Source organism: Eucyclogobius newberryi, unplaced genomic scaffold (assembly GCF_026437365.1).
Source record: "Eucyclogobius newberryi isolate DKJ021-1_F unplaced genomic scaffold, fEucNew1.0.hap1 SCAF_15, whole genome shotgun sequence".
NCBI lineage: Eukaryota > Metazoa > Chordata > Actinopteri > Gobiiformes > Gobiidae > Eucyclogobius > Eucyclogobius newberryi.
The window spans coordinates 25205467-25232392 of NW_027315779.1; the positions used below are offsets into that span (position 1 = coordinate 25205467).

The 26926-nt window shown below is 42.4% G+C and overlaps 1 protein-coding gene across 3 annotated transcripts; it reads right to left on the minus strand.

The window, feature by feature from the left end:
• On the minus strand, positions 1 to 26331 carry fez1 (fasciculation and elongation protein zeta 1 (zygin I)). 3 transcript variants are annotated; one of them, XM_072446897.1, is made up of 11 exons: positions 26150 to 26331; positions 20556 to 20897; positions 15091 to 15178; positions 9223 to 9309; positions 8098 to 8254; positions 5337 to 5647; positions 1639 to 1719; positions 1323 to 1398; positions 1162 to 1227; positions 875 to 945; positions 1 to 270 (listed from the first exon to the last, which is right to left on the minus strand). In XM_072446897.1, exons 2-10 carry the CDS (start codon positions 20864 to 20866, stop codon positions 890 to 892), a joined length of 1233 nt encoding a protein of 410 aa, XP_072302998.1. In that variant the 5' UTR covers positions 20867 to 20897; positions 26150 to 26331; the 3' UTR covers positions 1 to 270; positions 875 to 889. The 3 variants fall into 3 exon arrangements, with proteins under 3 accessions (XP_072302998.1, XP_072302999.1, XP_072303000.1); XM_072446898.1 differs by lacking the exon at positions 26150 to 26331 and adding an exon at positions 25987 to 26001; XM_072446899.1 differs by lacking the exon at positions 875 to 945.
• Positions 26332 to 26926: the final 595 nt, after the last annotated feature.

Sequence of the window (26926 nt, forward strand, 5' to 3'; positions counted from 1 at the left end):
TGTGTGCAAAAGGAAGCTGCCATGTTGGTGAGGGCCTGAAATGAGAGGTGTGTGCAAAAGGAGGCGGCCATGTTGGTGAGGGCCTGAGAGAGGGTGAGCTCAGCGAAAAGGCAGTAGTCAGGAGGTGGAGAGATGATCATGTAGAAGATGAGCGGTGAGGATCCATGGTTGTGTGGAGATGGGAGACAGAGGTATGCTCATGCAGCTTGGGCCGGAGACCAGCAGGGGGCAGACTCGGGCCTGGCTGTGCACTTTAGGTTGGACACAACACTAGAGAGAAAAAGGACGTATTTAAGATCAATTATTGCACAATACAAACCAAATGGTGCAAGCATTTATAGTTGGGTTTCATGTGAGAATACTAGGGCTGCAACTAAGGTTTATTTTAATAGTCAATTGGTCAAACAATTATTTCTGTTGTATATTGAGACATTTTAAATACATTATCACCCAAATACTTATGGTGACTGAAGGTTTAGGTCGACTTCATACGTATTGTGATCACTATGGCTGCAACGATTAATTGACTAATTGTGCAATTATTCGTTGCAGCCCTTTGAAACAGCCTTGTACTGTTGAATTCAAATTGGGATTGGAGAGACTATTATACTAATCATTTTAGAAGCCCATAATAATAATAATAATGTAATCATATAAATAAATGTATTATGCCACCTCTTTCATCTATATCAGTGTTTTCCAACCTCTTTTAGGCCGAGTACAACTAAAGCTTTGGCTCATACTCCGTGGGCCCCCTACTGGTGTAATAGAGATTACCGTATTCAAATATACATTCGTTTACTTATATGTTATTAATCGTTTGAATATTTTTTTCTTGTTATACAAGTATGCAAACACATTACATTGTACCTACTTTTTAAATCTGAATTCACTCCGAGCACCCCCTGGTAAGTGCTCGCGTACTCCTGGTTGGGAAACACTGATCTATATTTTCCAAAAGACATTGTTGCTTTCAATCTCCAGTCATGTTTTAGGTTTAGTATCATAAAATACAAAAACTCCACTGGCAGACTATTTAGTTTACTTGCTTTCAATTACCACACAACGACGAAAAGAAGTTGACATAATATATTCATATAATCACATTTTTCATCTGAATCATAAAAGTGAAATATAAATTCAAGACAAAATGGGCCTTACCTTTTAATATGTAGTCAGTTAGCAGAGTAGGCACCTTGTCACTGTCCTCTTTGATGGCAAAAAGAACTGCAAAAACAGTCAACAAAAAACCTCTGTATAAAATATCATCTACAAATATCCACGTGTACACAGTATTTCACTGCAGTATTTCATTGCCTTACTTTTCGTGAGCATCTGAAGGTCGTCTACAGATGGCGGAGTGGCTTTTTTCTCAAATGGAATTACTGTGTTGATATACTGACGAACAAAAATGTACAAATTGTTAACCACATTGAAGTATCCATTGCTTTCGCCAGTACCAATGAATACAGTCACAGTCAGCGTATCATGTTACACGCACGAGCACAATGAGCGCGTCGGGCGGCATTGATCTAGCGAGGCCTTGTCAGAGCATTAGTCCAGGTGACGTGAACACGAGTACAAAAGTATTTCATATCCGTGCATTATCACAGAGGCAGGTTTGACTCGAGCGCTGACCTGTTTGTCGTTCCCTGTGCTTCCGAATGTTTGTCTGATGCCGGTCTGCAGGATGTTGGACAGTCCCTCCATACTGAACCTCTGCAAGCAAAAAAAACAACACAAAACAAGGTATTGAATCAACTACCTGACTTGCCTGACCCGCCAGCCCCGCCCACATTCTGTTTGAATGCGTGAGGGTCTGGAATCGGAGTCAGAGCCAATGAAATCGTCGGTAATCCAGTTACCGAGCAATCCCAGTCAGAGGTTTTAACGAGTCACACTGAGATACGGAAGTAGTTCTTCACCCCCGTTCCAAAACATTCAAGATGGCGGACCCGGCTCGTGACCCGACTCGTGACCCGGCTCGTGACCCGGCTCGTGACCCGGCTCGTGAAAGCTTGTGACCCGGCTCGTGACCCGGCTCGTGACCCGGCTCGTGACCCGGCTCGTGACCCGGCTCGTGAAAGCTTGTGACCCGGCTCGTGACCCGGCTCGTGACCCGGCTCGTGACCGAGTGTTTACTTCTGCTCTCACTTCGGTTTGAACAATCAGGAAAGTCCGCTCTACTCGCCGTGATGAACGTGCGTTAGATGCGGTTATGCGAAGGGCGTCATCGCGATTCAGGAGACATTTTCTGCGTTCGGGGACGGATAACGCGGAACACGCCTTGTTGACATGGGCGACGTAATATCCGGTTAAGCGTGTCGCGTTTTTTGCGTCACTTCTGGGTTTATGTGATTGATTCTGTCTCTGCTCTAAACTCCGCCCTAGAAATTGAAATGCAGCGGTCGAGCCCCAGACCCACACACAGTTTTGAGAAGTAGTCTGCCAAAACGTGTTGGGAATGGCTGGTCAGGCTACTACCTGACAGTAACAATTTTTTTTTTTTAAACGTACAACAATCCCCACAAATATGTCTTTTAGTTCAGCTACAGCCTCATTTTGTCACGTGATGTTTCCCGTGCCAGTCTTGAATGTTGGCATACGAGCTTCTTTCCACAATATCAAGAGGAGCCAGTCCCACATTTAAAAAAAAAACTTTCAGTGAAAAGACAATAAACATCCTAATATAATGGGTATTAAATTGAGAGGGGGAAAAAACTAAACAAAAAGAACATGTTGGATCCAGGAAGTCAAAAATAGCAAAACTAATATTTAAGTAACATTTAAACAAACATACCACTTCTATACCTTCATTTTGTGATTGCTTTGCCTTTTTTTGGACTTTAAAATGAGGTGGAACTTTATATAAATTGTAACGGCAGAGGATCGATCTCTGTCAGGCGTTAACGCAACTCTTTATTGAGTCACTTTAAAGGGGAAATATTGTGTTATCAATCAAAAGTGCTTCACAATAAAAAAAATCAAGGCAACACACATGTAAAACTAAGTAAAAACAAACTGTACAATATGTATAACGTGTCACTACATTACAGAGTGTGAAAAGCCAGTCTGAATAAATACCTTCTAAGCCTAGATATAAAAAGGCTAAAGTCTCTGATGGTGGTGCATGTCGGGGGCAGTTTGTTCCAGAGTTTGTCCAAAATTATAGAGCTTTGAAATCAAAAAGTGCAATTTTAAAATCAAGTCTAAAAGAAACGGGAAGCCAAAGGAGAGCAAAAAGAGCCGGGGCGATGTGCTGACGTCTGGGTGTGTTGGTTAATGGGAGACATCCACATAAAGTACATCGCAATAGTCTATTCTTGAGCTGGTGAAAGCATGAATAATCCTCTCAAGGTCTGTGCGATTTAAAAAAAGCTTGATTTACAGTCAACCGACTGTAAATCATTATCATGGATGACAAGTTATCGACATTAGACAGCACAGAATCAACAAATAAAATGTACTTTTCTGAGCTTTTAACCATGGTGTATCTTTAACTTGCTGAGAGTTGTACTTTGATTGATTTGTGCATGTTTCAGCCTGCTTCTCTGTGTATATCCTGTATGTAGGTTTAAGAATGTCACTTAACCTCTTTTATAACAATAAAGACAAATGAATGTAAATCTGCTGCTTGTTACAGTGAAATGTTACAACGGGCTTATCAGTTCTGTGGTTTTGAACATGAAGTCAATGGACCCGTTTCTATTATCAAGCCTTTTTAGATCACTATTTTGGTTTACAATGAACTAATTACAAAAGAATAATTTACGTATGTGATATTCTAATATGAAATACTGTATTTTCCGAGTATAAGTCGCACCAGCCACAAAATGCATAATAGAGAAGAAAAAAAACATATGTAAGTCGCACTGGAGTATACGAAATGCAACGCAATTTAAAATCATAAGAGATTAGAGAACATGGTGAACAGGTGTACGTATGCTAACGCTAACACCTTCAGCTACATGACGTATGCTAACGCTAACACCTTCAGCTACATGACGTATGCTAACGCTAACACCTTCAGCTACATGAGACACAGACAGAACTGTGGTAAGTGTCTGGTATGTTAACGTAACATTATAACAGTTATTCAGATAACTATAGCATAAAGAACATGCTAACAAGTTTACCAAAGCATCAGTTTTACCCCAAATCACTAAATCCACTGAATTCTTCTTCAATGGAGTATAAGTTGCACTAGGAAAATTATGAAAAAAGGAAAATACGGTACTCAATCCTCATCATTTTCCTATAAAAACAATGAAAATGTACTGTCCCTTTAACCTGTGGACACGCCTGCTCATGTACAATACTTTAGACTCAATAACATGTACATTTGCAGCGTGAGCGTGTAGTCTGGACATAATGGACATTCCTCAGTGCGTGTCTGTGTTCCTGCGTCTGATAGGTCACTGCACTTTAGCGCTCTTCCTGGAACTGACAGCGCTGCACAGGCTAATGGAGAGCGGCTCCATTATGTTAAGAGGCACTCTCTGACAATGCACTCGCACGTTAAGTTTAAACAAGATCAACGCTGTATTCAGGTGGATTCGTTAAATATGCTAACACGACAAAATATGTGGGGAAAAGCCAAAGAGTCAGATCTGTGGAGAGGCAAATGTGCTCACAGTATTTTTTAGCAACATAATTGAATAAATCCAAGAAAGATAAGTTAGAGGCCACACTGCGGAGCATTCCAGGCAAAGTAATAACATCTCCATGGATACAGCAGGCTGTTAGTGTACCTTTTGTCATGTAGTAAAGTCAAATCTGTTTGCCCCAGTAAAGATATATTGTAAAAGCAGCTTTTAGGGTGAAAATGAGACAGTTATGTGCTGTCTGCATCTAATTATAGATCGTTTTATTCTCCGTAAAGCAGGAAACACGCTGTTAGAATAGTAATGTTTGTTAGCTTTACAGTAAACCCTGCTCTGGCCTCTGAAAGTCGTGGAAAGCACTTGTTCACTCATTGTGGTGAATAATTAGAATGCATTAGGTAAGTGAGCGATACATAAAAACTGGTTAAAGTTTTCAAGACAGTAATCTTTTCAAGGGATATTTCAAGTAGAGGATGCCAACAATCTGGAGCAGTGGCTGATCCTCAAACTGTTAAGCAGTTACAGCCCCGGTAACATTTTGATGTATATGTTATTTTTGTAGGTTATGTCATCAGTTTAGTGCTGGATCCTTTCTGATTTGGTCCTGGAATACCGTTTTTGCTGTGCTTTTGTTCAAGTATGTTAAGAGATGCTAAAATGAGGCGATTTAAAGGTATACTTAGGGGGAGTAGACGCCATGCTAGGTCAGATACCCCAGAGTGAACCCTGTACCTTGGCTGGCATGGTGCCCGTCTTCTCCGCTCTGCCGCTGGAGCTGGTGTTGCTCGCCGTGTTCAGGGTGGCGCTCCCCTGCAGACTCAGAGCCTTGTCCCTGCGCCGGCGCTTGCTGCTGTCCCGCTGCTCCTTCTGCCTGTTCTGCACCTCCATCAGGACCGTGATGAACGTGTTCTTCACCTCCTTCTCGAACTCCAGCTCCTCGCGCCGGGCCAGCTGTCGCACCAGCTCCTCCGAGTAGTCGCGGATGGCCGTCTCGATGCGCTCCAGCAGCTCCGTCAGGGTGGAGTTGGGCATCAAGCTCAGGCCTGGAACGGAGGATAACGTCTGACTTTAGTGATTGTTTTTCAGTGCTGGCACATGTTTTGTTTGATTCAGGCACTGCACACGGCTGTCGGGCACCTCAACCATGGTATTTTGGTTGTATATGTGAAAATAACATCTGGAAATACAGGTATCTACGACAGCAACAGAGGCGCATAGTGTAAATTGTTAGAAGATCGTGCACATGCTGAAAATGATCTCATGATATTGTTTTTTTCCACATTTGGTGGGGGAAATAAAATGATGAGTTAGTCCTTTTGAGAAGCTGTAGTTCAAAAAATCTGTAGAGTAAGTATAAAAAAAATCCTGTCCAGCTAAAGTGGCCGGCTGCAATAGGAAGTATATTCTGCATTACAAATCTGCCTAATCAGCTGACTCGGGCAAACCTATGGAGGGTGTAGGTGTCCCATGCAGAGTGGTTAAGGCAGCAGCACACATGCCAGGCTTCATGTGCAGCCGTTCTTTGTATTGTGAGCTCGAATCCCGGCTCTGACCGTTTACTGCATGTTCTCCCTTCTCTCTCATCTCTATTTCATGCTGATATGTCCTGTTTAATAAAGCCTATGGGCAACAAAAATCCTTCTTTAAAAAAAAAAGAAGAAAAGAAAGGGTTTACCTGTAAATACTTTGTTTAAATGCCATTTTCAAGATGGAATTATCAATTGCAGAGTACACAGAGCAGAGGAATATCATGTGTTAGCTATTTAGTTATTTTATAGTAGCTTGTTGCAGGAGCATGGCAAAGAATGTGCTGTGCTCCTGTGTTTCAACCAAAAAAAAAACATTTTGAATGTTTTTGGTCTATTTGGCCTTTGTATTACAAAATCCAATTTTCTCTTTGAGTTACACAGTGAGGACATTTTCTGTAAGGAGCTTAACAGTCTCACCCACTTTGAAGCTTTCAGACGTACTGTAAATTTCCCATAGAAAAAAACTGTTTTTAAGACACAACTGAGGCTATCCAGCAAATATGTGGGGACCAATGTCTGTGAACATGCATAATATTGGCTTTGTAATAGAATGTATTATATTTCTTTTCAATCCTTTACAGTCCTGTTGGAGCAGCAATGATACAGAATGTGACCTATAACTTAACTCTGCACACTCTGTGACCCATTGTCTGCCTCGATCTGAACTGATATAATGAAATACCGGACTTGCTGAGATGGCGGTTTACTGCTCTCCGCTTGTCCTTGAGCTCCCATCCTGATATCCATTTGAAAAGCCACATGCTAACAGGCCTTTGTCAGGTCTTCTATAAATAGGGACAGTAACACAAAGGTCCCTTTAGGGGTGGCCCCACCTTTGGGAGATGTGATGCCCAATGACAGGCCTTAAGGCCGGGCATTCATCTACCACCATCTCCTCAGTCATTATACTTTGTATTGACCATTTTACTGAAGCTAATAATGGATAAAAGATATTGGTTAAGGAAAGCTGTAGTTTATTGGAACTTTTGACTGAAGGTCAGAAGATGGGAAGCAATAATATAACCCATGGGTAAATACGCGGGAAAAGGGGGGATGTGTATCAAAAACATTGGCCATCAAATCACGAGGGAAGATTATTTTTTAACAAGCTTAAAAGCTCATTTAGGTTTGAATGTATATTATAATTATGTTCCCTTTAGGTCCAGTGCTTATCCCCCAGAGTTCCAAGAATTAACCAATAACAGAAGTACAGGACCGTTTGTGTCAAAATAACAAGACATGAACTGGCCCCTATGTGCTGACCCCTACAGGCCGCAGTGTCATGAGTTTGATTCCCAACTCCGACAAATTACTGCATGTCCTCCCTTCTCTCTATCCCCCATTTCACTCTGTACTTTGCTGACAATGAAGCCCTAGGGCCCTCCTATATATATACCTAACAAATCATTTGCTGATTTGACTGACATTTGTGGGGTTGATTAAGGTTTTTTCCCACATAAAAGAGGGCGGCCCTCTTGCCCTGAACACAGCACCTTTGGAGCCTTTAAACGGCCGCTTTATGAGTGTTTAACACAGGTGTTCTCGGAGCAGCTCCTCCCTCGCTCTGATAAAGCGTCCGACCTACTTTCACTCTCATAGTCCTCAGTTAGAGCAAGAGCTTGGATCATGAATACTTGGGGCGCTGCAGAGATGATCATATCTGCGCCTGACGAGGCAAACTGCATCACCTTGTATCAGCGAGACCCTTCTGCGTCTGCACAGGCCTTTGTGTGATGCTCACGTGTGCCACAGCTGACAGAAGCACTCCATGCAGCTCTTTCCAGGCCGTACAGGCTCCGCTGAGGGCGTACGCCACTGAACTGACGTTTCATTATTTGTTTAGATTGTAGTAGATTTTACCCACATCAGTTATTCCCTGTTTAGAAATGCTTTTGGAATCGTTCTGTTGTCATCCTCCAGGTTGTACTTGGACCACTGCACCTCACTAAATACAGGACACGTACCCTCACAAGAGCAGTTGTTGTTGGAGGCGTGGGACAGCTCACGGATCTCCTCCAGCAGAGACGGGTCAGTCCTGGATGAAGACTCCTCGTCCTCCTCCTCCTCCGTCTCTCCTGGGTCTGGGGAGTTCTCCATCATCTCCTCGATCTCCTCGATGACCTTCAACAACAGCAGGAAGAGGTTTAGAGGAAGAGGCAGCAGACTTAATGCATGACACAGGCCCATACGTGGTGTTTATTTATGAATATGGAGCATGGGCATTGGGCAAGCTGCTAGGATTATAGGAGATCAAATTGTTCTCAAGTTTTTATATAATTTTTATGAAGTTCTATAAACCTTCTGGGTTGTTCTGGGATATTGAGGTTAAAAATTCCATTAAAAATTGTTTCGATTGTTTATTTTCACTGAGTAAAAAAAGTGATTATATATTAATACACAAAAGAATATTAGGGATGGTCACCAAAAACTCTTAAGGGGCTAAACATGTTGTGACCTCCACATGAAATATTCCAGCAAAAGCAGCAAAGCACAAGGAAACTGACTGATACATCCACCTAATAAATCAAAGATACACATCACGTTGAAATAGAGTTGCTGTATGGAAAAGCGCAAATGTTCAAAAGTAGACATTTGAAAGAGTTTTTAAACGGATGTTGTGAAAGATATACACATAAGTACACACACCTTCATAAGCATGCATATGTTAGCATAGCATAAATACATTATTGACTTAATGGATCACATGGCACAAGAATAATGTAAGAATAATTTGATTTATAATGCAAATACAGCAATGTTTGCCCAAAATATACAGTACATTATATTAAAAATCAGAAGACTCATTCCAAAGTATTTTCCCCACATGTGTATGACAACAAATACTTAGACTTTAATTCAATAATCATTTCCTTTTGGTGTTTTTGACCAATTCAATCTCAAATGAACTCACAATCACAGGTTTCTATGTGAGTAAAGGCTTTGAAAGACAGATTGTCCCATGAACAAAATATTATATAAATCAATGTTTTTATGTCCCTCGTTATCCTTTATTCTTTATTCTAACCCCCCTAAACGTCTCACATAGGGACCCTTAAAACTAGAGATCGGCCCCTTCACCCGACACTCACCTGATCAGCTGACATCAGAGGCTCCTCGCTCAGGCAGTTGGCGTTGTCATTCTTCTCATTCATCTCCTCTTCTTCCTTTTCATGGATCTAAACACAGAGGAAATGCAGTTTATGAGAACATTTGCTGCGTTGACAGAAATCCCCCTGATCACAGCACAAACCACAGCGCCACCACAAGAGACTTCACACCCAGGTACGTTCAGCCACGCTCGTCCTTCTACTTTTAGTTCAACACATGTTTATTTACAATATTTAACCCCTGATTATTTGATGTGACATATTTATCAGAACTAAAAACCTTTGGTCAGTGCCATAATTGTAACAGCAGAGTATTTAACCATGTTTAAATTGAATAGAAATACAACATATTACTTATCTTTACATTACATTACATATTAAACGGGTCCATTGACTAAAAGGCCACGCCCCCCTCATAGTAGCGTTTTACTGTAACATTGTGACATTGTGACCGCTCAAGTCTTATTACTGCAAGAGTCAATCAGGAAGCTAATGATAAAGGAACACCGTCTGAACATGGTTAAAAGCACAGAAGTTGATTTTACATATTGCATCATGTTTAACAAAATGAATAATGTTGTAAAATGTCTCAAAGGATGGATCTACTTTAAAGCATAAACTACAGACATGTTTTCTAGAAGCCACTTTACAGAGACTAAATATAGATTTCAGAGAACAATGCTTTTGTTCTGGTTGTGTTCTGGCCCAGACCCGGTCCAGACTCGGTCCAGGCCCTGTCCAGACCCGGTCCAGACCCTGTCCAGACTCGGTCCAGGCCCTGTCCAGACCCGGTCCAGACCCTGTCCAGACTCGGTCCAGGCCCTGTCCAGACCCGGTCCAGACCCTGTCCAGACTCGGTCCAGGCCCTGTCCAGACCCGGTCCGGGCCCTGTCCAGACCCGGTCCGGGCCCTGTACAGGCCCTGTCCAGACCCTGTCCAGACCCGGTCCAGACCCGGTCCAGACCCTGTCCAGACCCGGTCCAGACCCGGTCCAGACCCTGTCCAGACTCGGTCCAGGCCCTGTCCAGACCCGGTCCAGACCCTGTCCAGACCCGGTCCAGACCCTGTCCAGACTCAGTCCTGACCCTGTCCAGACCCGGTCCAGACCCGGTCCAGACTCGGTCCAGGCCCTGTCCAGACCAGGTCCAGGCCCGGTCCAGATTCGGTCCAGGCCCTGTCCAGACCAGGTCCAGAATCGGTCCAGGCCCTGTCCAGACCCGGTCCAGACCCTGTCCAGACTCGGTCCAGGCCCTGTCCAGACCCTGTCCAGACTCGGTCCAGGCCCTGTCCAGACCCGGTCCAGACCCTGTCCAGACCCGGTCCAGACCCTGTCCAGACTCAGTCCTGACCCTGTCCAGACCCGGTCCAGACCCGGTCCAGACTCGGTCCAGGCCCTGTCCAGACCAGGTCCAGACCAGGTCCAGACTCGGTCCAGGCCCTGTCCAGACCCGGTCCAGACCCTGTCCAGACTCGGTCCAGGCCCTGTCCAGACCCGGTCCAGGCCCTGTCCAGACCAGGTCCAGACCCGGTCCAGACTCGGTCCAGGCCCTGTCCAGACCAGGTCCAGACTCGGTCCGGGCCCTGTCCAGACCCGGTCCAGACTCGGTCCAGGCCCTGTCCAGACCCGGTCCAGACCCTGTCCAGACTCGGTCCTGACCCTGTCCAGACCCGGTCCAGACCCTGTCCAGACCCGGTCCAGACCCTGTCCAGACTCGGTCCAGGCCCTGTCCAGACCCGGTCCAGGCCCTGTCCAGACCAGGTCCAGACCCGGTCCAGACTCGGTCCAGGCCCTGTCCAGACCAGGTCCAGACTCGGTCCGGGCCCTGTCCAGACCCGGTCCAGACTCGGTCCAGGCCCTGTCCAGACCCGGTCCAGACCCTGTCCAGACTCGGTCCAGGCCCTGTCCAGACCCGGTCCGGGCCCTGTCCAGACCCGGTCCGGGCCCTGTACAGGCCCTGTCCAGACCCTGTCCAGACCCGGTCCAGACCCGGTCCAGACCCTGTCCAGACTCGGTCCAGGCCCTGTCCAGACCCGGTCCAGACCCTGTCCAGACCCGGTCCAGACCCTGTCCAGACTCAGTCCTGACCCTGTCCAGACCCGGTCCAGACCCTGTCCGGACTCGGTCCTGACCCGGTCCAGACCCTGTCCAGACCCGGTCCAGGCCCTGTCCAGGCCCTGTCTAGGCCCTGTCCAGACCCGGTCCAGACCCTGTCCAGACTCGGTCCTGACCCGGTCCAGGCCCTGTCCAGGCCCTGTCCAGGCCCTGTCCAGACCCTGTCCAGACTCGGTCCTGACCCGGTCCAGACCCGGTCCAGACTCTGTCCAGACCCTGTCCACAGACCCGATCCAGACCCGATCCAGACCCTGTCCAGACCCTGTCCAGACCCGGTCCAGGCCCTGTACAGGCCCTGTCCAGACCCTGTCCAGACCCGGTCCAGGCCCTGTACAGGCCCTGTCCAGGCCCTGTCCAGACCCTATCCAGACTCGGTCCTGACCCGGTCCAGACCCTGTCCAGACCCGGTCCAGGCCCTGTCCAGACCCGGTCCGGGCCCTGTACAGGCCCTGTCCAGACCCTGTCCAGACCCGGTCTAGACCCGGTCCAGACCCTGTCCAGACCCGGTCCAGACCCTGTCCAGACTCGGTCCTGACCCTGTCCAGACCCGGTCCAGACCCTGTCCAGACTCGGTCCTGACCCGGTCCTGACCCGGTCCAGACCCGGTCCAGGCCCTGTCCAGGCCCTGTCCAGGCCCTGTCCAGACCCGGTCCAGACCCTGTCCAGACTCGGTCCTGACCCGGTCCAGGCCCTGTCCAGGCCCTGTCCAGACCCTGTCCAGACTCGGTCCTGACCCGGTCCAGACCCGGTCCAGACTCTGTCCAGACCCTGTCCACAGACCCGATCCAGACCCGATCCAGACCCTGTCCAGACCCTGTCCAGACCCGGTCCAGGCCCTGTACAGGCCCGGTCCAGACCCTGTCCAGACCCGGTCCAGGCCCTGTACAGGTCCTGTCCAGACCCGGTCCAGACCCGGTCCAGACCCGGTACAGACCCTGTCCAGACCCTGTCCAGACCCGGTCCAGGCCCTGTACAGGCCCTGTCCAGATCCAGTCCAGACCCGGTCCAGACCCGGTCCAGACCCGGTCCAGGCCCTGTACAGGCCCTGTCCAGATCCAGTCCAGACCCGGTCCAGACCCAGTCCAGGTCCTGTCTAGACCCGGTCCAGGCCCTGTACAGGCCCTGTCCAGACCCTGTCCAGATCCAGTCCAGACCCGGTCCAGACCCGGTCCAGGCCCTGTCCAGACCCGGTCCAGGCCCTGTCCAGACCCGGTCCAGGCCCTGTCCAGACCCTGTCCAGATCCAGTCCAGACCCGGTCCAGACCCGGTCCAGGCCCTGTCCAGACCCGGTCCAGGCCCTGTCCAGACCCGGTCCAGGCCCTGTCTAGACCCTGTCCAGGCTGTAAAATGCACACTGTCCGAGCATTTCAGACAATCAATTAGAGGCCAGAAACCTCGGCTCTGTCAGGGCTGGTCAGGGGTGGTCAGGGGTGGTCAAGCATGTCCTAAGTGTCAGCGAAAGCCAAGGGAAGAGGAGGAGGAGGGATGGGGCAGTGCGCTCACCCAAAACTGGAACACTGCAGCGGATTCATTCAAGCAGAACAAAAGAAGTTTGTGCACTGGCAATAATGACTGGCTTTTCTTTTGAACTGTGGTTTAAATGATTACAAAACCTAAACAATGTGTGCACTTCATATCATATAGACAAAAGGTTTATATGCCTGCAAGTTTAATAACGAAAAGCTTATGTAAATGAAGAGGCGGGGCTTATCCATTCTGCAGTTTTGAACAGGAAGTCAATGAAGCTGTTTCTATTATTAAGCTGTTTTAGATCAATATTGAGATTTACAATGAACAAAATGTGAAATGATGATCTACTTATGTTCTTATCTCTTTTTTTTCTTCAAATCTTTAGTCTTGGGTCAAACCCCTGCTTGTCCCAGTGTTACTGCTTCGCCCGGAATGTTCCACACTTAGGCATTAAACTGATTTTGCATTTATTCAATCACAGATATAATCACATGTATCTTTACTATAAGCTAGCTCGCCTTTTCTCTGATCTGATCTGACCTGTAACTTGGCTTAGTCTCATGTTCATGTCACACTCCAGGTAAAGCTGTAACATCTCCATGAAGGGAAATAAGATGCTGTATCAGAAAAGTTACAAAGTGTAGGTGGTTTTTGTTTCATTTATTCAACAGTTCAGTGCAATATAGTCAAGTACTACTCCAGTTGTACCACATAACTACTCTAAAATGACAGCACCATGGGCCCAAAACCCAAAATCAAATACATCTGTTTCTAAAATCTGTCATTCTTGGATCACATGGTACAATCTGGAAAGTAACAAAGTACACAAGTAAATGTACTTTAGTCTTTAGGTATCTGTACTTTTGCCTTTAGGTATCTGTACTTTGTCTTTAAGTATCTGTACTTTGTCTTTAAGTATCTGTACTTTGCCTTTAGGTAGCTGTACTTTGCCTTTATATATCTGTACTTTGCCTTTAGGTATCTGTACTTTGTCTTTAAGTATCTGTACTTTGTCTTTAAGTATCTGTACTTTGCCTTTAGGTATCTGTACTTTGTCTTTAAGTATCTGTACTTTGTCTTTAAGTATCTGTACTTTGCCTTTAGGTATCTGTACTTTGTCTTTAAGTATCTGTACTTTGCCTTTAAGTATCTGTACTTTGCCTTTAGGTATCTGTACTTTGTCTTTATATATCTGTACTTTGCCTTTAGGTATCTGTACTTTGTCTTTAAGTATCTGTACTTTGCCTTTAAGTATCTGTACTTTGCCTTTAGGTATCTGTACTTTGTCTTTAAGTATCTGTACTTTGCCTTTAGGTATCTGTACTTTGTCTTTAAGTATCTGTACTTTGTCTTTAAGTATCTGTACTTTGCCTTTAAGTATCTGTACTTTGTCTTTAAGTATCTGTACTTTGCCTTTAGGTATCTGTACTTTGTCTTTAAGTATCTGTACTTTGTCTTTAAGTATCTGTACTTTGCCTTTAGGTATCTGTACTTTGTCTTTAAGTATCTGTACTTTGTCTTTAAGTATCTGTACTTTGCCTTTAGGTATCTGTACTTTGTCTTTAAGTATCTGTACTTTGCCTTTAAGTATCTGTACTTTGCCTTTAGGTATCTGTACTTTGTCTTTAAGTATCTGTACTTTGTCTTTAAGTATCTGTACTTTGTCTTTAAGTATCTGTACTTTGCCTTTAGGTATCTGTACTTTGCCTTTAGGTATCTGTACTTTGCCTTTAGGTATATGTACTTTGCCTTTAGGTATCTGTACTTTGCCTTTAGGTATCTGTACTTTGTCTTTAAGTATCTGTACTTTGCCTTTAGGTATCTGTACTTTGCCTTTAGGTATCTGTACTTTGTCTTTAAGTATCTGTACTTTGCCTTTAAGTATCTGTACTTCGTCTTTAAGTATCTGTAATCTTTAGAGTGGGTAACTGTTTGTTTTCTTTCATTACATTTGAGGGCAGGTATGTATATTTTTTGCTGCAGTATTTAAAAGTACATTTCAGAAGGTCTGAGGCGTTACTTTGAGCATGTTCATGACGACCCACTGCCTCATGGTTTTCAAATCAAGCCCCATCTTTGGGCAAACCATTATACATACATATAATTCACTACAAAGAGTGAGAAACGGATTGGAATTGCTACTATTGACCAAAGATCTGCACAATTACTATCGCTTCAATCTTAGCCCATCCTGTGATATCACAACGGGCAGCAGACATTTAGTATCTGGACATTTTGAAAGAAGCGTGGGGGGCAGGACGACTTACCTCCTGATCGGAAAGGTTCCCGTTGAGACCCTCCTTGTCCGGTCCGTCCCAGGCAGCGATGTAGTTGTCCGTCAGAGCATCCCACACGCTGTAGCCGACACAAACACGCACATGTTAGATCCAGGTATGACCGGGGACACAAAACCACTGATGAAGTATTAATAGGCCCAGCTCTAAAGCCTATTTAAAGCCACGCTGCAGCCGACCGTTACATAAGAGGATTAGGCCACCGTTTGCTCTGTGATTGGGCGACGCCTCATTCCGGCGACCTGTAAGAACGTGGTCAAGATGACAAAGAACAATTTGAAGATGGTTAAATATAGCCAAATATGCACAAATTGTAGTAAGAATGAATATAATTAATACTTTAAATTATTTGTTTAATGATATGGGGGAATATGTGAGTTTGTGGAAAAGATCTGAAATATTTCTGTTATATTTTACATGTTCTATGTTATAAAGTCAAAAAACCTACGTGCATCCAATCAATTAAAAAACCCTAGTAAAAAATAAAACATTAAAAACTGTTCAAACTAAACTGTACAAGTAAGTAAATAATTGAAAAACAACCCAAAAAGTATTAAAAGTAGTGCATATAAAAAAATAGCAAAAAGAAGAATATAAAACAAAAAGAAAACCCTAGTAAAAAACAAAAAGAAAACACACTTTTTAAAATAAATCATTGAAAAACAACCAAGAAATTACCCCAAAAGTGCATTCATTATTTTAAAAAACTAGCAAAAAAATTATAATAATTAAACTATAGTGAAAAAAAATGCAAAAAGAACACACACATTTTAAATAAACAAATAAGTAATATAAAGGAAATTAAAAAAAAGAAACAAACACCCACCAGCCCCAAATTCCCCCCCAAAAAACGAAACAACAAACCGCGTCCGACTCAACATTGGCCCTAAAGTGGAGGTACAGAGAATCCGCTCACATCATAGCACCGGGAAGTGTCTGGGTAAGTGTCCTGCAGAGAAGTGTCTCACAGGGGTCTTTGTCTGAGGCTTGTGTTGTGCCCCTGCTCCTCGTGGCACTGCCTCCTGCCACACACAGAGGCCCATTCAGAGCAAAGGTTACCTCAGAGGACATGCGCTCTGAATGTCCCACAGAACAGGACATGCGCTCTGAATGTCCCACAGAACAGGACATGCGCTCTGAATGTCCCACAGAACAGGACATGCGCTCTGAATGTCCCACAGAACAGGACATGCGCTCTGAATGTCCCACAGAACAGGACATGCGCTCTGAATGTCCCACAGAACAGGACATGCGCTCTGAATGTCCCACAGAACAGGACATGCGCTCTGAATGTCCCACAGAACAGGACATGCGCTCTGAATGTCCCACAGAACAGGACATGCGCTCTGAATGTCCCACAGAACAGGACAATAAGTGGCTTTGCTTTTCTGAACTTGTAGTGACGGTGTTGCTTTTAAATGGAAGTTAGATATTCCCAATTTTCATCCAACATCCAAGGCCAACAATCTCAGCAGGACACGTCAGACCTGAAGCTTTTGTACTACTGATCCCTTAAACCAGGCGTGTCCAAACTAGGGCCCGGGGGCCAAATGCGGCCCTCAGACCATTTTTTTTTGGCCCTCCAGCTCCCTGCTAAGTTGGCCAAAACAACAAAAAGTAGTACTTTTTACTGTAATATTGGGAAAATTCAGGCACATTGACGTTATACCAACCTAATATTAATGTTACAAGTCTAATTAAAGGTGTGGAGGCTCATCGCAACTACGTCAAATGCAAAATTTCGAGTTATTCACTGTGTCATTCAACAAATTCGACATTGTCAGGTTGTTTGTGGCCCTCTGCCCCGTTTAAGTTTCAAAATGCTGCCCTTGGTGAAAAAAGTTTGGCCTTAAACAGAATGAACACATAAAGATGAGACTCAGTGGTACTCACAGTGTTCTCTACATGCAGCTTTTCACATTGGATAATTGTGAAACATTATATTTAAACATAATGCGTTTTATCCTAAATCTAATACAGTATACAAGACAATTTATAATGTAGGAGACAAAAACAAGACAGGACACAGATTACCACAAGACATTACCACATTCACGCTCTCTTGGGGCTCTTAATCTTAATCAGATATGCATGGATTATAAATGTCTCCACAATATAATGGGATCCTACCGTTATTGTATATTACTGGGCATCATAGTCCTCCACACATAATGACATTGTTTTTGATTATTTTTATCTACCAACATAGTTCAATCTAAAAGTAAGAAATATTGAATTCATCTCATCTTTGCAATGTACTTTTTTATAAACAAGAGAAGAAGAAAATGTCAGCGCTCATCCAACAACATCATCAAACTGTAGGAACATTTTCTGAAAATATCTCACTGCAATTGACATTTTAACAGTTTTCTTCTGTTCAAGCTGCACATTTTGTCCAGGAGCATTAAGATTTGAGAGAAGACTGAAATCTGAACTGCCACAGCAAACTAATAAAATAATTCTTACCCTGTGCATTTCAGATTATGTTGGTCGAGGTCTAAACTACAGGGTTTATACATAATGAGAGAGGATCACTTGTTCTTTGCAGAGAACCTAAATATTGCATCATATTGTGATTTTGATCTTGCAGCCCTGAATCTGACCGTCACCAGGGTAACTCACTATGTTTACGAGAAACAGAGACCAAGCAGAGGGCCCAAGCAGGTGGTCAATACAGTGAATTATTCCAAAAAGTTGCATTTGTCTAAAAGTGAAATCACCTTTATTCAGTGTCAAAACCTTAATATTTGGTCAGTCTTACACCGAAATGTAGTTATTGAGCATATCATTGTAGAAGAGTCAAAAGTACTTAGGCTTCCAGGTGAAATTGGCCCACATTATCCTGAGAGAGTAAAAAAAAATGGTTTGAGGGCCGTATTTGAGGTATTTAGTCGTATTTGGTTAGTTTGGACACCCCTGATATACAGCCTTATGCTAGGTGCCCCTGAACGTATCACATCTATTCATCTTTATTACCTGCATGTGGAACAATCGTCATGTTAACGTTGTGACTGTGTTGCCAAGACAGAACTGTAAAATGTGTAGAAACCTCAGGAAATGAAAAGTACTATGACAAGTATTGCACAGCTGCAGCTGACAGTCTCTATGTAACCGTGTGTGTGTGTGTGCGTGTGTGTGCGTGCGTGCGTGTGTGTGTGAACTCATCATGTTGGAGCTTCACATCCTCATGTCACACTGGCTCCTCTCGCTGTCTCTAATCGGACAAACTCAGAGGATTAAGCTCAAAGCGTGGCAGTGGGGCTGTTTTTCACCGAACGGAAGATTTGGCTGTAATTTCTGCAGGGATTTTCTCGTTTTAGGCTAAATCTGGATAACCTTGAAGCATGTTGTTCTATGTAACTGTCAGAGTTTGTGCTTAAAGGTTTCGTCATATTTAAACAACCTATGATTATGATAGAATCGAATAAAATCCCATGATATAAAGGTGCAAATGTAACTGTTTGAGTCAAAGATGTACATTGTATTGCGTGTTGTGTAACTATCAATAAACATATAATGATTTAGTAATGATAAGAATCAGTCTGGTAAAAAAAAAGGCTTGACTTTAAAAACATAGAAAAGCAGCATCAGATCTTGTTGAGCAAATTAGGGCAAGAATAAAAAAATAAATGAATGAAATGAATATATAAATACATTCTTTTGTAGCCTCTATTTTGCAAAGGAATCAACACTGAATTACACGACCAAATCACAATTGTAGGAATAAAGCATGGCTAAATTTTACTTATCAATGTGATGGTTAAATATGTATTTTTGCCTGTTTCTGTTTAAAATAACAGCCCTAAAACAGAATTTCACTTCCTATTTTGTGCCATTGAAAACACAATTTGACAATTTGCACTTAACAGATGCACTTTTCTGACAGTTTAAACAATCTTTCAACATAATAAAGCTGTTATATCAGATTATTGTTTGTGAAATCATAGCTGTCGTGTAAGTTATATGGGTTTTGGCTCTTGTTTTCAGTATGGTTGCTAGGTAACAGTTGTGGAATTACCTCTGCCTGTGTCATATTTGATGCTCATGTTTAACCAGGAAGTACAATTATAAACTTGACAAAAATGGTCAAACATGGGACAAATAGGCAGAATGTTTGGTAGAATCTGAAATATAATTGTGATCACTATGTTTTAGTGAAATGTGTAGTCTAATCTAACATTTCACCCAGGGATTGTCATTTTTCTCCACTTGACAATGATTTGTCTTATTTAACAAACAAAAATACAAAATCTGACATTGTATTTTCACAGCTCTATCGCTAAAATTACTTGCTTCTACTTTAAAGACATTGTAGCTACCCAATTTTTACCATCAAAACAAGTTCATTTTAAACAGTGAGTCTAGAAGCACTTTTCATAAATCTCAGGTTCAAAGCAGACTTTTGCCGTAATGCCATTTCTAACAATAACACGCCTGCTGGCAGAGCACAAACATCATGTTCTAGTTCCAATAGAAAGGCTTTATATTTACAGACCGCACACAGAGCTGCTTTTACACTATAGCTTTGGGAAGAACAAATGTAACTGCAAGCACAGCTCCTCTAATCCAGGACTAAAACTCGATGCAGGGCGCCATAGCATCAGTTATGTGCATGTTTATTGCATGTGAATCACAGCTTGTCAACACCCACAGTCCCACGTTCTAATTTTCCATCCAAGTCACTTTCCAAGCATCTGAATCTCATAATGTCCTCATCAACACTTCCGCCCAACACCTACAAGCAGACTATTTATAGCCTTTGTCACATCCACGCTGTTTCTGGCTCCCAGCGGGAACAAATGGCGGTCAGCTGACGTTTGAGTGGCACAGAGTGGAGCCAAGATAAGTGAAGCGAAGGGAGATGGTGTTGAATAATGCAGAGGGGGAAGAGGAAGAGGAGAGGGAGGGGGAGCACGGGCGGAGCCACTGAGCCACTGTTTGTATACATTGTTGTGGTGTTTCCACATTTGGCACTCAAGCTATAGTTTTATGAATGGAATAAAAATGACCTTGCAATGACGAGTGGGCAGTGGGGTTAAAGTGTCTGAGGGAAACAACGACACAATGAGTGAGGATGAGGCTTCTCTACATTTCAGTGGAGCCCAAAGTGGGGCCTGCGGGCCAAACTTGGCCCTTCAGGAGGTCTAATTTTTCCCGCAAAGGGGTGGGTAGTACATGTTTTGAAAAAAGACTGAGAATACATTCATAAAAAAATATTTGTTTTGCGAAATAACTTTAAAATTGTAACACAAAAGTAGGTTTAGCCGCTAAGCACGGTAATATGTATGTAAAAGTGATCGGCTTAATCACAACAGCAGTTTCCTCGATGGGCTCTAACCACTGAGCCACTATCACCTCCAAAACCAATAGAAGATTTGAGATATTGTTGACGTTGTGTAACTGTTTCAGCCTCATGACCCCCCATAACAGCGACTCACTCCTCGTCCTGCAGCTGCTGCTCGTCCTCCTGGCTGTGGCTGTGGTTGCGGATGGGGGCCAGGCCCTCCGTCTTGGTGTTGTAGTTGTGGAAACACACGTTGAGCTTCTCGTCAAACTCGTTGACCAGGTCCTCCATGGACTTGAAGCTCATCATCTCGGAGAAGTTGTCCAGCTCGGAGAAGTCCTCGCGGCTGATGGGCACCAGGGCCACGGTGGAGGAGGTGGAGTATGTGGAATGTTCTGGAGAGTCCATTCGGCACGGGCGCAGGTCTTCGAACTCCTCATCCAGGCAAACGAGCGGGGCTTCCATGGCGACCCCTGGCAAGGAGCACAGCTGGCACCTGGAAGGAAGAGAGCACAGTTTCAATGGTTTTACCAAATATCAAGATATGGTGATACAGTATCGATATCACAAGCTGCTGAGTTGATACTAAAGCGCCACGAGTGTTTCTTAATTAGAGAAAGGATAATTACGCCATTTGTCATACAACAGGAAATACCAGTTTAAATGATTCCAAATGAACATTTAAAGGTGCACTAAGTAACTGTCTGGTCGTTTTTCAAAATAAGAAAAGATAATCCTTTATTGTCCACACATGGGGAAATTTCGTTGTTACAATGCAGTAGATAAAAAGGAAAAGGACAGATAACTTATAGGAAGTTAAAAAAAAAAACACTCTTAATAAAAGAACTCTTATAAACAAAACAAAAAATTTGTATTAACAAAACTCCTCTCATATCGTAATAGGGAATGGAGGGGGGATAGATAAATAAAAATAAAAATGAAAAATAAATAAAATAATAATGATAAAATAATAATAATGATAAAAATGAAATAAAATAAAATAAAAAATAAAATAAAGCTAAAATAATAAACAATTTCATTAGGCCAGTCAGACATTAATTCCTACAGCTTCCCCCTTTCAAGACATTTTCTGGCCAATTGTGTGTATTTTAAGCACAACAGAGTCACAATAGAGCCTCAGCAAAGCTAATAGACCTGGCCTTAACCCACAAAAGAAATTTGCTCTGTAGATGTTGAAATACAGCAGGCAGCATTAGCATCGCTGTAGCATTTCGCCCGCAGCGCTCAATAACATTCTTATATAAATGCAAAATTGGACCACTTTATTGTACCAACTGCCAGCACAAAGATTTCTAGTACATAGTCTAAAGGTTGCATTGGCTCTTTTAGTTTTTGAAGAGCGATAGAGCAGCTCCTCTATATTAAAATGAATGGCTTGCTTCCCCCACAGAGGTCTTCCGGCCTTAGTGGGCGTTCCCTTGGATGCTGACTGTATCTATGCAAAAAAGAATGTTCCATCAACTCGGCTTCTGTTGCTTCATTTAAGGAAAGTCTGACCCAAAAATGTCAAATCACTATGGTCTGTTTTTGGAGCAATTACACACACACACATTATGACAGAACCGCACATATCCTTATTAACATAGCTAACGGCAATCCTATAAAATCATCAAAATATAGTCTTGTAAATTGTGATTGTAAATTGGCTTCTGGCTTTTAATGGGTCATGTTTTTATTTATTTATTTTTTGCTTGTCCCAATTAAAACCACACCTTATCCTATTATCCTAATGTCGTTATCAAGAGACAAAGCCGAGACAGGTTTATGAGCCAGAAGGGGCCCGAGTCCCAGTGGGAACTCAACCATTTGGTGAGTCTTCTGGAACCCTCCGCTAATGAATACTGGGAATACTCTCAATACTCTGGTAAGTGCAATGTGTGTCAGAATATTAACCTTGATTTGCCTAGTCTTACGTTGTTTGTGAATGATTTGCGTTACAATAGTCTACTTAACCTCTGTTGTTGTTAAGGCTTTAAATACATTTTTATTTGTATATTTGTTTTCTGTTGTGTATGAATGGTGCAATACAAATACATCTTGCTTGTTTCAATATAAACTGTATTTTCCTATATACAGCAAATGTATCTGCCAGTATGTATTTAGTTGTTTTAATTTTAAATAAAACACACACAATTTTCACAATTTATTCCATTTGTTGTGCTCATTAACTATTTCCAGGGACAAAGACACCTCAGGATTTTGGCATCTGTTTTCGTCTCTCCAAATGTGCAATTATTTGAGACTCTTGCCAGGCGAGGTGAGCTTTGAAGTATGGTGCCCAAAGCCAATTAGCATGTTAGCTAATGAGCAGGCAGACATATTCAGACAGGCACACACACTTACCACAGTCACTTTTGAATTAAATAGTACTTCTCAGAGCATTTTTCTTACTTACAAAAGCTTTATTTGTTGACTTTATTCAATTATTTGAGCATTCCATTTCAATTATACAGTTCTTGTGCGCACATAAACCCCTACAAAATGCATGTTATTAAATATTTGTCCTTACTTTGGACCACTTTATACTTTTACTTGATTGATATTATTGTAAGATAAGACTTCTATTACATATTGGACAAGATGGACAAAAATGATCAAAATTCCTTCCCTAAACAAATGTCTTATTATTCCATTCCCAAAGGTGGTTCATGGTTCATTTATTGCAAGTGAACATCTTTAGAAATGTTTTGATAGTATTGAGCTAAAACTATTATTAATTTTTTTAGCCGCAATCAAACTGGTGCTTTAAACTCATGAACAGGCAAATCCGTCCTCAGTTGACCCATCCTTCAATGCCATTAACTGACCAGATGTAACTTCCGGTTTACCACCATCTAAATAATATTCATGGGCAAAAAGAAGATGCCAAAAGGTCACACGCCCTTAGCTTTGATCACAGCACACATTCACTGCAGCGTTGTTTCAATAAACCTCTGCGATATTAAAATATTCATTTCATTCCGGTGTTATTTTTAACCATGATCGTGTATTGATGATGTGAGAGAGTGACCACTGCTCAAAACCTTCTCCAGCTCGTCCCAAACACCAATAGATAAGTTTCTGCTTCTCCTCAGATGTTTTCTCTGCTCGATGCCAATGATTTGACCCGTCACAAACACACTGACATCTTCTCCATGACCACGGGAGTCGTCTTTCCGCATGGTTGTAAATACCATGTTGCAGCTGAAATATCATCACCCATACAGCTCTTTGATTTGTTGAATCCAAGTGGCTATCCAGACCTGAAAATAGCATGAGGACTGACTCGTTTTTCTTGCATTATAATCCAGTAAATCCAGTCTATTTCCCTTCTGTTTGCTTTGCCTTATCCATTTAAAAGCAGCTTGTGCAGGGCCCTTCCTTCTCACACACTCTGCACTGTGTGGAGATTGTTTTCCAGCTCTCCTCCATCACATCTCTTGAGTTCTGTAGCTGTGGTGGATGCATTATAGTCAGTCAATATAGAACCAATTATTTCCCTTCTGATGAAAGACTTGAGTGCAGCTGACGGAACTTACTATTAGAAGTGTGGCTCGTTCAAACTTCTTATGCACTTTCTTACTATAATGCAAAAGGACATCAATCCAAAATTTAGATTATAAGGCTCTGAGTAAAAATAAATAAAAATGCATTAGATATCAATATCAAAAATATCAAATATATTTTTTGTGTGTACTTGTAAAAAAAAAAAAAAAAGGAGGCAAAAAAGAATAAATATGGCAAGAATATTTGTGTTTTTATACTACTTTTTAATTATTTTTTTGGTGAGTTTAGAACCAGCAATTAGGTGGTAGGAGGGCAAATACTCACTGTGCAACTGATGCAACTCAACACACCCAGACTTGAACCCAAACGATACAGCTGATTAACATAGTATTTTGAAACATCTAGAATTCATTCTTTTGGTTTGAGGTTCAAACCAGCCGCCAACTTGTCAGTGGGCAGACATTGCACCACCGTCACCCCAACAGGCCCAGTTATGCCATGTTGCAGAAACCATAGTAACGCAAATCATATGCAGTTTAAAGCCCATTATATTCAGACAGCATAGGAAGCATCAGCAATATTCAGAGGAGGATTGAACCAGTGACTGTCCAGTTAGTGGATAAAAAATATGCCTACTGATGGTTTGAAAAAGCAATACAGCCAAGTAATCTTACTGCTGGACATCTAGAATTTGTTTGACTAATGGACTTTTGCAATTAAGACTTAATCAATGGGGAAAATTGTGTTCTTGCAAAAAGGCACAAGGGCAAATTTGTGCTATTGAAACAGGCTTTTTGATTCGACCTTGAGAGTGTAGACTCAGGTGGGGCTGAGGCAGTTATAGAGATCAATGTAATAGTCACTCAGTCATTTGTATCTAGAGGCACTTAGATGAATCCTATTACAACCTTTTAGTCAGGTGACCATAAATGTTAAGGCTCCATTATGATAGCAAAAAAAAAGATCTGACCAAAATTGCGATTGCTATTAGATTTCAATAGTTTGATTCTTTTTAAAGTTCATGTTATAACCACCAGAAGTGTTAATAATTGAGAGAAGAGTCAAATCTGAACTGTCACACACTAATACAAGAATCACATGCATTGTATGGGTTAGTTTGTGAGGTCTAAACTGCAGAACAAACAGGTTTTATACATTATAAAACAGGATATTTGTTGTTTGCAATGGACTTAAATCGTTAATTTTTTTTGCTGATTGCGGCCATTCAAATAGCGACTTTGATTGCCATATATCTTGCATCCTAGATTATGTGCATTTTGTAAATTTGCTTATTTCATGTTGATGAATATATACATTAAATTGTTTTACATGGTCAAAAATGGACATTCAAAATGAAACCTGGAGTTGAACATTTCAGTTTCATATTAGAATTTTGTCTAAGGCCATTGTTGATTATTGTATCTGGCAACTATTGGATGCCTGTTTATGAGAGAAATATCATGGCAATTTTTAAAATAAAACAATATTTAACATAGGGTAAATTAGTACTGATTATTCCAATCGCCTAATTGTGACAGTCAACTATAAAAATAATCATATTTTGATAACGTTATCTCTAAAATACATACAAAACAAAATTAAATAATAGTAATAGTAATAACACACTTTATTCATAAATATTCTCCATCTGGTAGTCTTCAGTCACCCTATTTCAACCTTTATTTGGTTAATAATGTAATAATGAATTTAACATTCAATAGAAATACATGTTTGACTAGCACTAGCCAAATAATTGGATAAATGAAATAATTGCTGACTAGTCGTCCACTAGAATAATCAGTAGTTGCATCTTTACTGTATATAATCCAAAACCAATACATATATATGTCAAATTTAGAATAAATCATCCCTTCTCTTGTAATAAGTGAACCATTTTGGATCACAGGCTAAAATAACATGGTTGACATCAGTGAATTGTTAAAACATGAATAGAATCGATAGCAAGGGCCAAGAAAACGCTCGTAATAGACAATGCAATACAAACAGCATATTTGGATTTTTCCCCATCAGACCCCGGCTTGTCATTGGCTGAAATAATAACAAAATGCTGGACCTACCTAATTTATTCAACTATTTCAAACAAAAGAGGCAATAGATGCAAGTGCTTGTCATGAGGTGAGAACAGCAGTGGGTGGGGGAGGAGCGGAGATGCTTGGAAGGAGATGAAGAAACCATGGTTACAGCAGAGCAAGGATGAGAAATGCAAAACCCAAACGTTACCTTCACGAGACGATTCTGACTTCTTCAACCCTTGCTACGTCTATTCATTCCCGGTGAAGATTTGTCCAGAAGAAAGATGGCAGCCTTGTTGTGTATCGCTGTATCCCATAAATGAATACAGCCAAGCCTAATGTCCTCACGCAGCCTTTTTTTTTTTGCTTTCCGATCAATAGGCAGTCTCTCTCTCTCCAAGCATGCGCACTATACCAAGCCTCTGACGCCATCGCTGCTCTGTCCTCCCTCCCTTCTCCTCTGCTCTCTCTCCATCTCTGCCTTCGTCCCTCCTCCTCACGCCCCTCCCAGCATGCATTCATTCTGGGCGATGTCCAAGTGAGAAGAGAAGGGAGGGGAGGAGGGAGTGGGGGATAGTTTAAGGGCCAATGGCAGGTTGGACAACTCATTCGACTAAAATGCAGTTATATTTAAGATTTACAAAAATGTTTACACATTTAGCAATTTTTTTCAAGAGTCTAGGTTTGCTGCTCTTGGCTATGGAGCTCTGTCACATGTGATGCCAAAAAACGATATATTTGTTTTATTTCAATGTATTAATTTGCAACAGTTACATGGTTAAGTTGGGTAAGGTTTGGAAGACGGTCAATAATAATCAACTACTAAACCAAACAATGTTCTCTACTCAACATGAGGCTCCCCATCAGCTGCAGACAGACCTATATACATTGTGCTGGAGCTTGTGTGGCTATGGATACCGACTCAGGAATGGGGGCCACGATCAGTCACCTCCTCTACATGGATGACACCAAGCTGCATACTAAG

Bases quoted from the DNA above. Each gene is read 5' to 3' on its own strand.
- fez1 (XM_072446897.1), bottom strand. From the start codon at position 20,866: ATGGAAGCCCCGCTCGTTTGCCTGGATGAGGAGTTCGAAGACCTGCGC. The intron at 5,648-8,097 runs GTACGTGTCCTG...CCTCCGTTCCAG, and splicing joins CAACAACTGCTCTTGTGAGG to GCCTGAGCTTGATGCCCAAC. The intron at 1,228-1,322 runs GTAAGGCAATGA...CTGTTTTTGCAG, and splicing joins CCTTCAGATGCTCACGAAAA to TTCTTTTTGCCATCAAAGAG.